Source organism: Coturnix japonica, chromosome W (genome assembly GCF_054131305.1).
Source record: "Coturnix japonica strain WE chromosome W, WE-NBRP24, whole genome shotgun sequence".
Taxonomy (NCBI): Eukaryota; Metazoa; Chordata; class Aves; order Galliformes; family Phasianidae; genus Coturnix; species Coturnix japonica.
Window position 1 is genome coordinate 32153788 of NC_140701.1, and position 16406 is coordinate 32170193.

The 16406-nt window shown below is 46.5% G+C and overlaps 1 protein-coding gene and 1 pseudogene across 13 annotated transcripts in view; both read right to left on the minus strand.

Annotated features, from left to right (window-relative positions):
• Window positions 1–16406, minus strand: part of LOC146754699 (nipped-B-like protein) — a 251490-nt gene that overhangs the window by 144654 nt on the left and 90430 nt on the right. For 9 of the 12 annotated variants that reach the window (XR_014939007.1, XM_085527742.1, XM_085527738.1 and 6 more), the window contains one exon: window positions 1870–2021. Coding sequence is in view for 11 of the 12 variants with exons in the window: in XM_085527742.1 (XP_085383868.1) it covers window positions 1870–2021 (152 nt within the window). In the remaining variant the exon portion in view is untranslated. The remainder of the gene's footprint in view (window positions 1–1869; window positions 2022–16406) is intronic. The other 3 variants (XM_085527741.1, XM_085527747.1, XM_085527745.1) reach the window with 1 other exon arrangement.
• Window positions 12823–14564, minus strand: LOC146754704 (uncharacterized; annotated as a pseudogene). Its single transcript, XR_014939008.1, has one exon. The product of XR_014939008.1 is annotated as an uncharacterized LOC146754704 (transcript).

Below are 16406 nucleotides of genomic sequence, written 5' to 3' on the forward strand. Positions count from 1 at the left end.
GCAAACTTGCTGAGGATACACTTGATCCCACAGTCCACATCACCTACAAAGTTGTTAAATAACACCACTTCCAACACTGATCCCTGAGGAATGCCACTCATGAGTGGTCTCCACTTAAACATTGAGCTGCCAACTGCAACTCTTTGAATGCAACCATTCCGCTAATTCCTTATCCAGCAAGAGGTCCATCCATCAAATCCATTTTCCTCCAGTTCAGCAACCAGGATGTCATGCAGGATAGCATCAAACACTTTGCACAAGTCCAGGTAAATGATGCCAGTTGCTCTTCCTTTATCTACTAATGCTGTAATCCCATCATAAAAGGCCATGAAGTCTGTCAGGCATGACTTGCCCTTGGTGAAGCCATGCTGGTTACCACCAATCACCTTGCCATTATTTTCCACGTGCCTTAGTAGGGCCTTCAGGAGGATCTGCACCATGATCATGCCAAGTATAGATGTGAGACTGACCAGCCCATAGTTCCCAGGATCTTTTTTTCCCTTCTTGAAAACAGGGGTTATGTTTTCCCATTTCCAATCAGGGACAATTTCACTAGACATATCATGACCTATCAAATATGATGATAGCAGCTTGACAAATTCATCTATCAGTTCCCTCAGAACTCCAGGATAGATCTCATCAGGTCCCATAGACTTGTGCACCTTCAGGTTCTTTAGATGGTCTTGAACCTCATCTTCACTCACAGCAGGCAGATCTACCTTCCCCAGGTTCTTACCGCTGCTGTCTGAAACTCAGGCAGTGTTGCCAGAGCCCTTGCCTGTGAAGACTGAGGCAAAGAAATCATTGAGCACCTCAACTTTTTCCATATCCCTTGTGACCAGGTCTCCAGTTTCCTTCCTGAGAGGGCCCACATTCTCTCTGGCCTTCTTTTTTTAATCACTGATACAGCTGAAGAATTTCTTGTTCCCCTTAATGTCCCTAGCTTGATTTAATTCTACCTGGCTTTTATCTTTCCTAACCTGATCCTTTGCAGTCCTCCCAGCTAACCTGTTCCTGCTTCCACTCCCTATAGACTTTTTATTTGTACTTAAGTTAGTCCAGGAGTTCCTTGTTGATCCATGGAGGCCTCCTGGCATTCTTGCCTGCCTTCCTTGCTTTTTCTCAGGATGCACTGCTTTTGGACTTACAGGAGATGGTCTTTGAATACCAACCAGATTTCTTCGGCCCCTCTTCCCTCCAGGGCTTTCTCCCATGCCACACTGCCAGGTAGTTTTCATCATAAAAGGCCACCAGGTTTGTCAGGCATGACTTACCCTTGGTGAAGCCATGCTGGTTACCACAAATTACCTTACCATTATTTTCCATGTGCCTTAGTAGGGCATTCAGGAGGATCTGCTCCACAATCTTGCCAGACACAGAGACAAGACTGACTAGCCTTTAGTTCCCATGATCTTCTTTTTCCCCCCTTCTTGAAAACAGGGGGTTATTTTTCTCTTTTTCCAGTCAAGGGCATCTTCACCAGACTACTATGACCTTTCAAATATGGTGGATAGAAGCTTGGCAACTTTATCTACCAGATCCCTCATAACCCATCCAAGGTAAACAATGCTCATAGCTTTCAAGTGTTTTAGCCTATTGCCATATATAGATTATAATTATGCAAGATAGGTATAACACGGGAACAACATAACATGAAGATGTTTTACTTTTTTAGTTTTTAAATACAATAACACCCTAAATGGTTTGGTAAGCAAAACTAAATACGCCAAAGATAATGCTCAGTCAATACAAACATTTGCATTAAACATGCAACTCCTTTAAAGAAAGGAAAGAAATGAAGATCCATGAAACACACACATGAAAGCAAAGCTGACACAAGATAGAATAAAACAAACATCAAAGACCTACCTTGCTGCAACTGAGGATGCGGTGTATAACTCGGAGGATGTGAATATGGCACATATCCTGCAGGACTTTGAGGAGCATATGGACTAGGCACTGGACTGTTCTGTTGTGCCAAAAATCTGTTACTAGAGCTTGTCTGAGGTGGCACAAACCTGCTACAAATAAAAATAAAATTCAAGAAGGCTTTAGAGGTTACAAGAGCAAACATAGACAACTTACTTTTGAATTAATTTATCTCTGGAATGTTACAGCTTACAAGAAAGGCCACAAACTGCAATGTAACTAAAAAAAAAACCCAACAAAAACAACAACAACAACAAAAAACAACAACAAAAAACCACACCTTCAAGAACAGTATTTAAAGCTACCAAAGGTTAGTTCTAGCTTAGTAGAAGCCTGAATGAAAATCACGGAACTGCAAAACAACTTAGGTTGGTAAGTACCTTAAAGGTCATCTAGTTCTAATCCCCCATTGTAGACAGGGTTGCCACTCAACAGACCAGGCTGCCCAGAGCCCCATCAAGACTGGCCTTGAACACCTCCAGGAACAGGGCATCTCTAGGTAAACTGCTCCAGTGCATCACTACTCTGAATAAAGAATTTCTTCCTAACATCTAACCTACGTTTTCCCTCTTTCAGTTGGAAGTCATTCCCCCTTGTCCTATCAGCTTGTGTGAACACAGTACCCCAGATGGGGCCTCACAAGAGCCAAGTAGAGGGCAACAGTCACCTCCCTGCCTGCTGCTACCCCCCTCTGTTGATGCAGTCCAAGATACTGTTGTGTTTGACCAGCCCTGAAGGTCAGACTGCTGGTTTATGTCTAGCTTTTCATCCACCAGAACACCCAAATCCCTCTCCTCAGGGAAGTTCTCAAGGAGCTCTTCTCCCAGTCTGTACACATATCTGGGATCCCCCCAACCCAAGTGCACCACCTTGCACTTGGACCTTATTGAACCTCATTAGATTCTCATGGGAACACTTCTCAAACCTGCCCAGATCCCTCTGGATGACACCCCTTCTATTGTATTGACCATATCACTCACAGAATCACAGAATTATCAAGGTTGGAAAAGACCTAGAAGATCATCTAGTCCAACCACTACCATTACTTCCCGGCTAAATCATATTCCTCAACACAACATCCAAACGTTTCTTGAACACTCCCATGGTTGGTGACTCCACCACCTCCCTGGGCAGTGCATTCCAATGCCTGACTACCCTTTCCGAGAAGTAATACTTCCTAATGTCCAGCCTGAATCTCCCCTGACGCAGCTTAAAAACCATTCCCTCTAGTTCTATCACTGATTACACGAGAGAAGAAGCCAACACCCAGCTCACTACAACCTCCCTTCAGGAAGTTATAGAGAGCTATAAGGTCTCCCCTGAGCCTCCTCTTCTCCAGGCTGAACAATCCCAGCTCTCTCAGCCGCTCCTCATAAGGCTTGTGCTCCAGACCCCTCACCAGCTTTGTAGCCCTCCTCTGAACACGTTCCAGGGCTGCAATGTCTTTCTTGCAGTGAGGGGCCCAAAACTGAACACAGTACTCGAGGTGCGGCCGCACCAATGCCGAGTACAGGGGGACAATTACCTCCCTGTACCTGCTAGTAACATTGTTTTTGATGCAAGCCAGGATGCTGTTGGCCTTCTTGGCCACCCGGGCACACTGTTGGCTCATGTTCAGCCGAGCATCAATCAGTACCCCCAGGTCCGTTTCCTCCACACAGTCCTCCAGCCACTCCGCCCCAAGCTTATAGCGCTGCCTGGGGTTGCTGTGGCCAAAGTGCAGGACCCGGCATTTGGTCTTGTTGAACCTCATCCCGTTGGATTCGGCCCAGCTCTCCAGACTATCCAGATCCCTCTGTAGGGCCTCTCTATCCTCAGGCAGATCGACACTCCCTGCCAATTTGGTGTCATCTGTGAACTTACTGAGGGCGCACTCAATGCCCTCATCCAAGTCATCAATAAAGATGTTGAAGAGGACAGGCCGCAGCACCGACTCCTGGGGAACACCACTCATGACTGGACTCCAACTGGATTTAACTCCATTTACCACCACTCTCTGGGCCTGGCCCTCCAGCCAGCTCCTTACCCAGCTGAGAGTGTACTCATCCAAGCCACGGGCTGCCAGCTTTTGCAGGAGAATAGCATGGGAGACAGTGTTGAAGGCTTTGCTGAAGTCTAGGTAGACCACATCAACAGCCTTTCCTTCATCTATCAGACAGGTCACAGGATCATAGAAGGAGATCAGATTGGTCAAGCAAAACCTGCCCTTCACGAACCCATGCTGGCTAGGTCTGATCTCCTGGTCATCCCACACCTGCCGCATGATCTCCCTCAAGACAATCCGTTCCATTACCTTCCCTGGCACCGGGGTCAGGCTAACAGGCCTGTAGTTCCCTGGATCCTCCTTACAACCTTTCATGTAAATGGGAGTCACGTTGGCAAGCCTCCAGTCTTCCGGGACCTCACCCGTTAACAGGGAGCGCTGAAAGATAATGGAAAGCGGCTCAGAGATCACCTCCGACAGTTCCTTCAGCACTCTCGGGTGAATCTCATCCGGACACATGGACTTGTGGCAGTCCAGTTGGAGTAGTAATTCCCTGACCGCTTCTTCAAGAATCACAGGGGGTTCAGTCTGCTCCCCAGCCGAGACTACCAAGTCAGAGCGTGGGGAGCCCTGGGAACAACCAAGATGACTTTTAAAGACAGACGTAAAGAAGGCATTCAGAACCTCTGCCTTTTCCTTATCCTCTGTGATCACATTCCCAGCCTCGTCCAGTAAAGAATGGAGATTCCCCTTTGTCCTCCTCTTACAGTTGATGTACTTGTAAAAGGGTTTCTTGTTTGTTTTTACCCCAGCGGCCAGCTTAGATTCAAGCTGGGCTTTTGCCTCTCTGATTTTCCCTCCACACATCTTAACAGCCTCTTTGTAGTCATTCTGAGTTGCTCTTCCCTCCTTCCACAGGCGGTAGATTCTCTTCTTCTCCTGCAACCTTAAGAACAGTTCCCTATTCATCCACGCCGGTCTTCTTCCCCGCTGGCTCATTTTGCGGCTCAGGGGGACCGCCTGCTCCTGCGCCCTTACGACTTCCTTCTTGAAGAGCAACCAGCTCTCTTGGACCCCTTTGTTCGCTAAGACCGAATGCCAGGGGACTGCCCCTACTAGTCTCTTGAACAATTCAAAGTCTGCCCTCCGGAAGTCCAAGGTAGCAGTTTTACTATTCCTCCTCCGAGCTCCACCAGGAATTGAGAAATTTATCATTTCATGGTCACTCTGCCCAAGGCAGCCCCCAACCTCCACATCTCCCACCACACCTTCCCTGTTTGCAAACAGCAGGTCTAGCGGGGCATTTCCTCTGGTGGGCTCTCTAACCAGCTGCATCAGGAAGGCATCCACTATTGTCACGGTTTAATAATTTTGTAATTTTGCTATCAGTATTCCACATCATAACATTATATAAAGCATGAATAATTTTACTGAATCTGCAACTTAAAGAAGAAGACTACATCTCCCAGAGAACAACACGATAGGTCTCGGGACCTGGACACTTTATTAACTCGGTCACAGGCTAGACTGACGTCTTTCGAGTTCTGGTGTTCAGGGGAGTGTGTGGGAGCCTTCGCCGTTTCGCCTAGGTTTCACAGTAGGCCTCTCGGTTACGGGACTCATTCTCTCTCCTATTTTGCTTGATTCGTTAGCTCAATTTTCAATTATATTGTATTATATTGTGTTATCCTGTATTTCGATATAGTATTTAGTAAATAAGTGTGCCTCCTTAGATCGTTGCCGCTGTTTTCTTTTCCTAATTAACTTTTTCTTTTCGGCCGAGGGCCCCTGCGGGGCCCACGGCCCCCTGTCACGGACGCAGGTGGACTTTTTGTTCAAATCCTGACAGATTTTGGTGGAGAATTCGGGCAAATTGAGTTGCTGTTTTTCTGTGTTTTCTTCTGTTGTTCTTTTAGCTTTTAACAGAGCTACAAGTTTTTTTTTTCCTGTTAAGGAGCTATCTTAGGTTTGCGATTCTGCACCTGCGAGCTTGACCTTGAAAGTCCAGGCGGACTGCCAATACCCCGGTTTATTTTATAAACACTGCTGAGCTTTGCTTTTTTACTTTTTTTTCCTCTCTATTGAAGGAAAAAAAAAAAAAAAAGAAAAGAAAAAAATGTTCCCTCTAGTAAATTTGTTCTACCAGGGACTGCATGTCATTAGTTCCTCTTTTGTGATGCTCCAAAAATATTATAGCATGTTTAAGCTAGCCACTTTTTCCTATGGAGCTATAGGAATGTATAATGATTTGAAAGCATGGTTAGCAACGCGTACTTGGTATCTGCATGCAGCTCCAGAGGGAGCAACTAATGCAACTAATAGTTCAGGAATGGTGGTTTTTGAGCGTGCTCCTCCTTTTTTCTTTGCATCCTTTAAGCAGTCTTCGAATGACCACTTGTCCCAGTGGACCACACTGTCAATTGTGTCAGTCTCCCTGAACTTACTGTTTACTTTTTTACTTATTGGTTCTTGTATTTATTACATTTGTTACATCAGGAGGAAGTCTTCCCTAGAACAAGAGAATACTGAGTGGCAGGGAGTGTGGAGAGACTTTGGAGAGACTTTTAGAAGACAGACATCTTTAGTGTCATGGAGCTTTACTCCTGAACACTTAAAGAATCCTGAGAGTTTGACCACATATTTGAGACAGGAATGTTGTGGCTCAGGCAGATCTAAGGAGGCACAAATGACTTGGGGCCTAGCTAATGCTTATCGGGCCTTATTCAATACCATTCCTGAGAGGGAAGATTTTGAGGTTGAGAGAGAGAGTCTCAGGGCCGAGAATGAGAGTATGCAATCCAAACTCGATACCCTCCAGTCCGAGCACAACGCCCTCCGGTCAGAGCACAGTGCCCTTCGGTCTGAGTGTAACATCCTCCAGTCAGAGCACAACGCCCTCCGGTCCGGGTACAACACTCTCCAGTCCAAGTACGACACCCTCCAGTCTGAGCGCGGCACCCTCCAGCCCAAGCATGATGCCTTCCAACCCAAGTGCGACACCCTCCAGTCTGAGCACAACACTCTTCAGTCCGAGCACAACACCCTCCAGTCTGAGCACAACACTCTCCAGTCCGAGTACAACACTCTCCAGACTGAGCACAATGCCCTCTGGACCGAGCACAACACTCTCCAGACTGAGCACAATGCCCTCTGGTCCGAGCATAATGCCCTCCGGTCCGGGTACAACACTCTCCAGTCCAAGTATAACGCCCTCCAGTCTGAGCGTGGTACCCTCCAGCCCAAGCACGATGCCTTCCACCCCAATTGCGACACCCTCCAGTCCAAGCACAACACTCTTCAGTACGTGCATAACGCCCTCCGGTCCAAGCATAACACTCTTCAGACTGAGCACAATGCCCTCCGGACCAAGCACAACACTCTCCAGACTGAGCACAATGCCCTCCGGACCGAGCACAACACTCTCCAGACTGAGCACAATGCCCTCCGGTCCGAGCATAACATCCTCCAGTTCGGGTACAACTCTCTCCAGTCCAACTACGACAGCCTCCAGACTGAGCTTGGTGCCGTCCAGTTCGAGCGGAACACTCTCCGAAACCAGCTATGTGCCCTCCAGGGTGAACTGAATGTATTTAACCAACTACCAGGGGCACATGTAGTCCAATTTGACCAGCCATTGGGGCACATGTAGTCCAATTTGAACAGCCACTGGGGGCGCATGTAGTCCAATATGACCAGCCACCGGGGGCACATGTAGTCCAATCTGACCAGCCACCGGGGACACTTGTAGTCCAATTGGACCAACCATCGGGGACACCAGACACAATATTGGTTGCCCCTGTAAGAGGGCGAAAGACAAAACGAGTTTCAACTCAGTTAGAGAAAATGCAGGAGTTAGAAGAGCGGAGGGAGTTAGGAGAGCAGGACTCAGGAGAGCAGGGGGACTCAGAAGACCAGAGGAAGTTGGAGGAGCAGAGGATGTTAGAGGAGTATAAGAAGATGTTAGAGGAGCAGAAGAAGTTAGAGGAGCAGAGGAAGTCAGGAGATAGGAAAAAGAAGGAGGGTTACCTGGAGGAAATAATACAGGAGTCAGAGTCAGAAGAAGAAGAGGAGCCAAAAGTCAGATTTTCTTTACGAGAATTTCTAGAGTCCAAACTTCTAGATGGGGCAGCCTCATCAACACAGTTGCCACCATCAACACCTGGGACTCTTGATAGAGCAAAAGGCGAGCAAAGTATTACGACCATTATTGATCGATCTTTTAAAATGAGTGAAATTCGAGATCTAAGAAAGGATTTCACACGTCAGCCAAAAGAACATATGGTCACTTGGTTACTTCGCTGCTGGGACAATGGTGCCAACAGTGCGTGGCTCGATGGCAGTGAAGCTCGCCAACTGGGTAGCATTTCCAAGGACTCACGTGTGGACAGAGGTATTGGCACATGCCAAAATCAGTCCTACACCCTCTGGAAGCAGATGTTGATAGCGGTAAGAGATAGATTCCCCTTTAAACGGGACTTGGAGCCTGAGAAAAAGAAATAGACTGATATAGAGAAAGGTATCCAATTTTTGAGAGAAAGTGCTCTGGTGGAAATGCTATACAGCCCCCACTTCAATCGTAACGATCCAAACCAATTACATGATCCTGAAACAGTCCGCGTTCCACGACAAATGTGGCGTGACTTTACAAAGGCAACTCCAGAAAAGCATGCCAGTGCACTTGCATTAGTATATGGCAAAGGGGAAGGGAAACCCCTTGTGAATGAACTAATTGCTAAACTTCAGGAGCTTGAATTATTTATAAGCGCTACAGAAGTTAATCTGTATACTTCAGCCATTGTCAAAATAGTGGAAAGATTAAACAAAATGGAGGGAACACAAAGTGATATTATTGACAAATTGGCTAACGTGCCTGATGTAGATGAATCCATGGTGGTACCAGATGATGGAAACCAGGATTTCCACGATCGCCTATTGAGAAAGCTAAACAACATGAGTTCTTCTCGACCTGTATCATAGAAAATCTCAACCATAAAAAAGAGACGTCCTCGTATTCAAGCAAATGACAACGATAAGACACCACGTATTCAAGCAAATGACAACGATAAGACTACACGTCTTGCCTTGTTGTTTTTCCTCTGTAGTCATGGGGAGGACATGAAGAAGTGGTGTAATTCATCCACTTCTGCACTTCAGGCACAAGTGAAATAATTACAATGTGAAACAACCACCAAGGTGAACTCTTCCAAGAAGGGGAAAGTTCCAGTTGCTGCAAGCCACCGAGGTAAACAATAGAGGGGTCCTGCCCCCAGCCAGGGGGGGAAAAGGGACAATAGAGTATACTGGACTGTGTGGATTAAGTGGCCTGGCACATCTCAACCACAGAAATATAAAGCCTTGGTGGACACTGGTGCACAACGCACCCTAATGCCCTCAATTCACCAAGGGACACAACCAATATATATCCATGGAGTGACTGGGGGTTCCCAAGAATTGACTACGTTGGAGACCGAAATATGCCTCACTGGTAAAAACTGGCAGACACACCCTATTGTGACTGGTCCAGAGGCTCCATGTATACTGGGAATCGATTACCTTAGGATGGGATATTTCAAGGATCCCAAGGGGTATCGATGGGCCTTTGGGATAGCTGATGTTAACACAAACGGTGTTAAGCAGCTGTCAACTTTACCTGGTCTGTCAGATGATCCTTCTGCTGTGGGGTTGCTCCAGGTAAAAGACCAAGAGGTACCAATTGCCACCAAAGTGGTTCACAGAGGGCAGTACCGCACCAATAGGGACTCATTGCTCCCCATTCACAAGCTAATTCGCCAATTAGAGAATCAGGGAGTGATTAGCAAAACTCACTCGCCTTTTAACAGCCCCATATGGCCAGTGCGTAAAACCAGTGGGGAATGGAGGCTGACGGTAGATTACCGTGGCCTGAATGAAGTCACACCTCCATTAAGTGCTGCTGTACCAGACATGCTAGAACTCCAGTATGAATTGGAGTCAAAAGAAGCTAGGTGGTATGCCACCATTGACATTGCTAATGCCTTCTTTTCCATCCCATTGGCTGCAAAATGTAGGCCACAGTTTGCTTTTACCTGGAGAGGTATTCAGTATACTTGGAACCGTTTACCTCAAGGGTGGAAGCACAGCACAACAATTTGCCATGGATTGATCCAAGCTGTTTTGGAACAGGGTAATACTCCTGAGCACTTGCAGTATATTGATGATATTGTAGTGTGGGGCCATACAGCAGCAGAGGTTTTCAAGAAAGGGAAACAGATAATCCAAATTCTTTTGCAAGCTGGTTTTGCCATTAAGCGCAGCAAGGTGAAGGGGCCTGCCCAGAAATCCAGTTCTTAGGTATAAAATGGCAAGTCGTCATATCCCAGCAGATGTGATTGACAAAATCACTGCTATGTCTCCTCCCACCAACAAAACAGAGACCCAATCTTTTCTGGGAGTAGTGGGCTTTTGGAGAATGCATGTCCCAAACTACAGCCACATAGTGAGCCCCCTCTATCAGGTAACACGGAAGAAGAATAATTTCTCATGGGGTCCTGAGCAGCAACAGGCTTTTGAGCAGATAAAACAAGAAATAGCCCGTGCCGTGGCCTTGGGGCCTGTACGGACAGGACAGGATGTGAAGAACATCCTCTACACTGCTGCTGGAGAGAAAGGTCCCACCTAGAGTTTGTGGCAAAGAGCCTCAGGAGAGACCCGAGGCCGACCCCTAGGATTTTGGAGTCGAGCATATAAAGGGTCTGAGGAGCGCTACACTCCGACTGAGAAGGAGATCTTTGCAGAGGTAAAGGCTGTTCAGCTGGCTTTAGATGTGGCTGAATGGGAGAGGTGGCCAATGCTTCATCTTTATACTGATTCATGGATGGTGGCAAATGCCTTATGGGGGTGGTTGCAACAGTGGGAAGATGATAATTGGCAACGAAAGGGTAAACCTGTTTGGGCTGCTGAACTGTGGAAAGACATTGCTGCCCGAATAAGGAACATTGTTGTAAAGGTGCTCAATGTAGATGCTCATGTGCCTAAAAGTAAGGCTACTGAAGAACATAAAAATAACCATCAGGTTGATCGAGCTGCCAAAATTGAGGTGGCTCAAATAGACTTGGACTGGCAGAACAAGGGTGAATTATTCCTAGCTCGGTGGGCCCACGAGACTTCAGGTCATCAAGGAAGGGATGCAACATATAAGTGGGCCAGAGACCGAGGGGGGGACTTAACTATGGACGCTATTGCTCAGGTTATTCATGACTGTGAAACATGCGCCATAATTAAACAAGCCAAGAGGATGAAACCTTTTTGGGGGGAAGGGCGATGGCAAAAGTATAAATACGGAGAGGCATGGCAGGTTGATTATATCACCTTGCCACGATCTCGCAATGGTAAGTGTCATGTACTCACCATGGTGGAGGCAACCACTGGGTGGCTCGAAACATACGCAGTACCCCATGCTACCGCCCGAAACACCATATTAGGGTTGGAAAAGCAAATCCTGTGGCGGCATGGCACTCCAGAAAGAATTGAATCAGATAATGGGACCCATTTTAAAAATTCTCTTGTAACCACTTGGGCCAAAAATCATGGCATTGAGTGGATTTACCATATTCCCTATCATGCACCAGCTTCTGGTAAGATTGAACGATTCAATGGGTTGTTGAAAACTATGTTGAAAGCAATGGGTGGCGGAACGTATAAAAATTGGGAGAACCATTTAGCAGAAGCCACCTGGTTGGTCAACACTCGAGGATCTAGTAATCGTAATGGTCCTAACCAATCTAGCTCCCTACGTACCGTGGAGGGAGATAAGGTTCCTGTAGTACACTTAAAGAGTGTGTTGGGAAAAACAGTTTGGGTCCTTCCAGCGTCTGGAAAGGGCAAACCTCTCCGGGGTACTGTCTTTGCCCAGGGACCTGGGTGCACATGGTGGGTGATGGACAAAAATGGGAATGTCCAATGTGTACCACAAGGGAATCTGATGTTGGGGGAGTGCAGCCAATGATTTCTTGTAGATATATAGGTAGAGTCTCAGAAAATATTTGACGAATGTCCAATTAGGTACAGGGCTTAAGATAGAGTGGATTAATGTTAAGGAAACACTTTTTTTTTCTATATACCTTAATTAGGCATTCTGTAAGCAAGTTTTCCATCTGGACTCTATATCGTGCACTGGCCATGCATGTGTAGAGCACACATGGAAAGAAGTATAAGTCAAAAGGAAATCTGCTGTGGCGGCTGGGAGAGGATGAGTGCACCTTGATGTGGGGGACGCCATACTAGCACTACCTTTCTCCTCCACCGCTGACATGTTTTCCTTTTTCTGGCAGTTTTGCCATTTTTTCTCAAAATTAATAAATAGTAGGTTAGGTTATAGAGTTTTGTTCTCAACTTAGGGATTTGTATGGAATAAATATAAATCGTTGAGTAAATAAGGTTGCTGATTATTTCACAACTATACGTATGAGTGTGTATGTATGTATAAACATAATGTAACGATGAAGAATAAGGGGTGGAATGTCATGATTTAATAATTTTGTAATTTTGCTATCAGTATTCCACATCATAACATTATATAAAGCATGAATAATTTTACTGAATCTGCAACTTACAGAAGAAGACTACATCTCCCAGAGAACAACACGATAGGTCACGGGACCTGGACACTTTATTAACTCGGTCGCAGGCTAGACTGACGTCTTTTGAGTTCTGGTGTTCAGGGGAGTGTGTGGGAGCCTTCGCCGTTTCGCCTAGGTTTCACAGTAGGCCTCTCGGTTACGGGACTCATTCTCTCTCCTATTTTGCTTGATTCGTTAGCTCAATTTTCAATTATATTGTATTATATTGTGTTATCCTGTATTTCGATATAGTATTTAGTAAATAAGTGTGCCTCCTTAGATCGTTGCCGCTGTTTTCTTTTCCTAATTAACTTTTTCTTTTCGGCCGAGGGCCCCTGCGGGGCCCACGGCCCCCTGTCACGGACGCAGGTGGATTTTTCATTCAAACCGTGACAACTATGCACTCCAGAAACCTCCTAGACTGCTTCTTCTGTGCCGTGCTATACTCCCAGCATATGTCAGGGAAGTTGAAGTCCCCAATGAGGACAAGGGCTGATGACCATGCAGCTTGTACCAGCTGCTTATAGAATACCTCATCTTTCTCTTCATTCTGGTTTGGTGGTCACAGACGCCCACCAGGATGTCTGCCTTGTCAGCCCTTCCTCTGATCTTTACCCATAAGGATTCAATGTTATCATCCCCAGTCACAATCTCAGTAGCATAAAAGCATTCCCTAACGTAGAGAGCCACACCACCACCCCTCCTTCCTTGCCTATCCTTCCTGAAGAGTTTGTAGCCATCCATTGCAGCACTCCAGTCATGGGAGCAATCCCACCGTGTTTCCGTTATGGCAACTAGGTCATAGTTTGCCTGCCACACTATGGCTTCCAACTCTTCTTGCTTGTTGCCCATGCTGCGTGCATTAGTGTAGACACACCTCAGCTGAGCCCCTTGCCTTTCTCCTAGTCCCAATACCACTTCCCCAGGCCGATTTCTAGCAGGCCTGGCTTTATCTCCTTCCTATCTAGTTTAAAGCTCTCTCTACCAGCCCCGCCAGCTCCTGGGCAAGTATCCGTTTCCCTTTTGGCTTTTTGGCTGACCTCAGGCCAGGTGCCGAGTAGACCACCCCATGATCAAAGAATCCAAAATTTTTGTGTTTGCACCAACCTGTCAGCCATGCATTTATAAGATGGCTTTTCCTGGTTATCTCAGTGTTTGTCCCTGCCACCAAAGGAATACTGGCAAACACTACTTGTATGCCCGCTCCATCAACTAACTTCCCCAGCCTCCTAAAATCATTTTTTATAATCCTCAGGCTTCTAACAGCAATCCCATCGCTGCCGGCCTGAACTATCAATAAAGGGTAATAATCAGAGGGGCGGATAAGGCTGGGGAGTTTTGTAGAAATATCCCTGACCCAGGCTGCAGGAAGGCAGCACACCTCCCTATGGGTAGGGTCAGGCCGACATATTGGACCCTCTGTTCCTCTCAGAGAGAGTCACCCACAACTATCACCCTCCTTTCTTTCTTGGAGGAGGCAGTCTTCAAACGTGGAGCCGACCGCCTTACCTTGGGCAAGCTTGGCGGCAGCACTGCCACGTCATCATCACTCACCTCTCCCTCTGGTTTCAGGGCTTTGTACCTGTTACAGAGAGGGACCAGGGGAACTGAGGTAGGTCAGGGTGGGGGTCGCCTGTGACGCCAGGCTGAGACCTGCTGCCATTCCTCCTCTCCTCTCAAGCTGTCTCTCCCTGCTTGACTATGGTGGGAGAGAGGGTACATTACTCCCTCAGTTTGGGAAGTGCAATCTCTGCACCTTTCTCGCAGAGAGTCACTCCTCCAATCAATCTCCCATTCACATTCTCTGATTGTCCGCAGTCTAACTACCTCCTCCCTAAGCTCCACCACAAGGCTGAGCAGCTCATCTAGCTGCTCACACCGCACACAAGTCACATCTTTCCCATCCTCTCCTGGAAACAGCAGGCTGAGGCACTCCCGGCAGCCAGAGACCTGAACCGCCACATCATGGAGCAGACCCTCTGTCTGGGTTGCCACAGTCTTTGCATGGGAAGCCCAGTTCCCGGTAAGGACCATGTTTGAAGTGTTAGTGTCAGGTCCTGTCAACAGAAGAGCAAGTTACCTGAGAAAAGACAAGAGCACTCACCCCTGCTCACACAAGACAGCCTCCACTCCCACTGCTGCCTTATTGAGTGGGAAGTGCAGGCAGCCCTCAAACACTACCTCCAACCTAGATGCTCAGAACAGCTTTCCACACCTTCTGTGGTATGTGGGCAGAAACTAGTTCCCTGGTCTCTCTTTATCCACACAGCAAATGGGCCAAGGTCAATAACCAGTGATAAAGAGCAGGCAGTTCAGCTCCGCCCCTAGTGAGTCAGGAGCCCTCCCACAAGCTGCCAGCTGCTAGGCCAGGCACAGCACTGCTGCTGGCTCCAAAAAAAAACTCTAAAAAAAGAGCTTTTCTGTTCACTTTTCTTCACTTCACTTTCCTTCCCCAGTGCAGTTTTACCTGCTTGAAGCAGGTCTCTGCAGCCCTCAGCACTCAGCTTGGTGTTATCAGCAAACTTGCTGAGTACACACTTAATCCCACTGTCTACATCACTGATTAAGATACTGAAGAACACTAGTCCCAAGATCCCTAAGAAACACTACTTGGCTCTATGTACTGATGGAGACAAGTGACATTGCCAACCCTCTGGTGAGGATTATCAAACCAATCAATTATCCACTGAATAGTCAGCTTTCAAACCCATATTTCCCCAACTTGGAAGGGCCATGTCAAAGGCCTCGCACAAGTCCAGGCAGTAAAACTCTATCATAGAAGGCCACCAGACTGATCAGGCACGTTCTGCCCCTGGACATGCCATGCTGGCTGTCTCAGATCACCTCCTCAAATCATGTGTGCCTTTGCATTTTCTCTAAAAGGGCACGTTTCATGAGCTTCCCAGGAACAGCAGTGAGGATCACCAGCCTGTAGTTCCCAAACTTATCATCTTCCCTCCCTTTATTGAATATGGGAGTGATATTTCTCCTCTTCCACTCACCAAGGATTTTGCCTGACAACCATAACATCCCAAATACAAATGATAATGGCTTCACAAAGACGTCAACCAGTTTCTTCAGAACCCTGGGATGACAGCTAAATTTTAATTACCAAGCTTAGGATTAATAAGGAACCATCTACTCTAAATACAGTTTTCCCCAGATTTCAAAAGAACTTCACCTAATGCAACTATACTGCCAAGAAAAAAATGTGAAGTGTTTCATTTCCTGCCCAACTGTAAATCCACAGAAGACAACTTATTCTACCACTGGCTTTAGCGTGGACTTATTCTAAATCAGATAACATAAAAAAACAGATAAGCTTATTAGAAATAACACATGCATATTATAACTTAGATTATTTCCTGTGTTGTTGTTTTGTTTTTTGTTTTTTTAAATAAAATATGATGTCTACACACAATGTGCTATGCATATATAGAACTCATACAAAAAAACAAAGCTTATATGAAGGTTACTCCAAGAATATTCCTCCTATTCAGTTGATCCACAATGTCAGGGACATAATTTGGTAGGAAGGCAGCTGGTTTTATGTTTTTGGGTTATTGGTATTCCACATCATAACATCATGTAGTGCACTGGACCATTAACACTTTAACCCCCTACAACACTACACAATGTTATAACATAAAATACCGATAACCGTGACATTCTGTAAACCATTGACACTGATAGAGTTGTGCAGCCGCAGATATCTGTCCAAAGGGTGTGGTACAGGCAGCCAGGGCACACCTTATTGCAAGCTGTAGCATTGACTCAGGATAGGAATACAGCCTGTATCTTGCCCTAGAGGGTAGATCTTCCACTCCAGGCACCCTTGAAACATCTGTGCTACTCTCTGTGAGTCTTAAGAGTCTCTAGGATCACCAGAAGTAGCA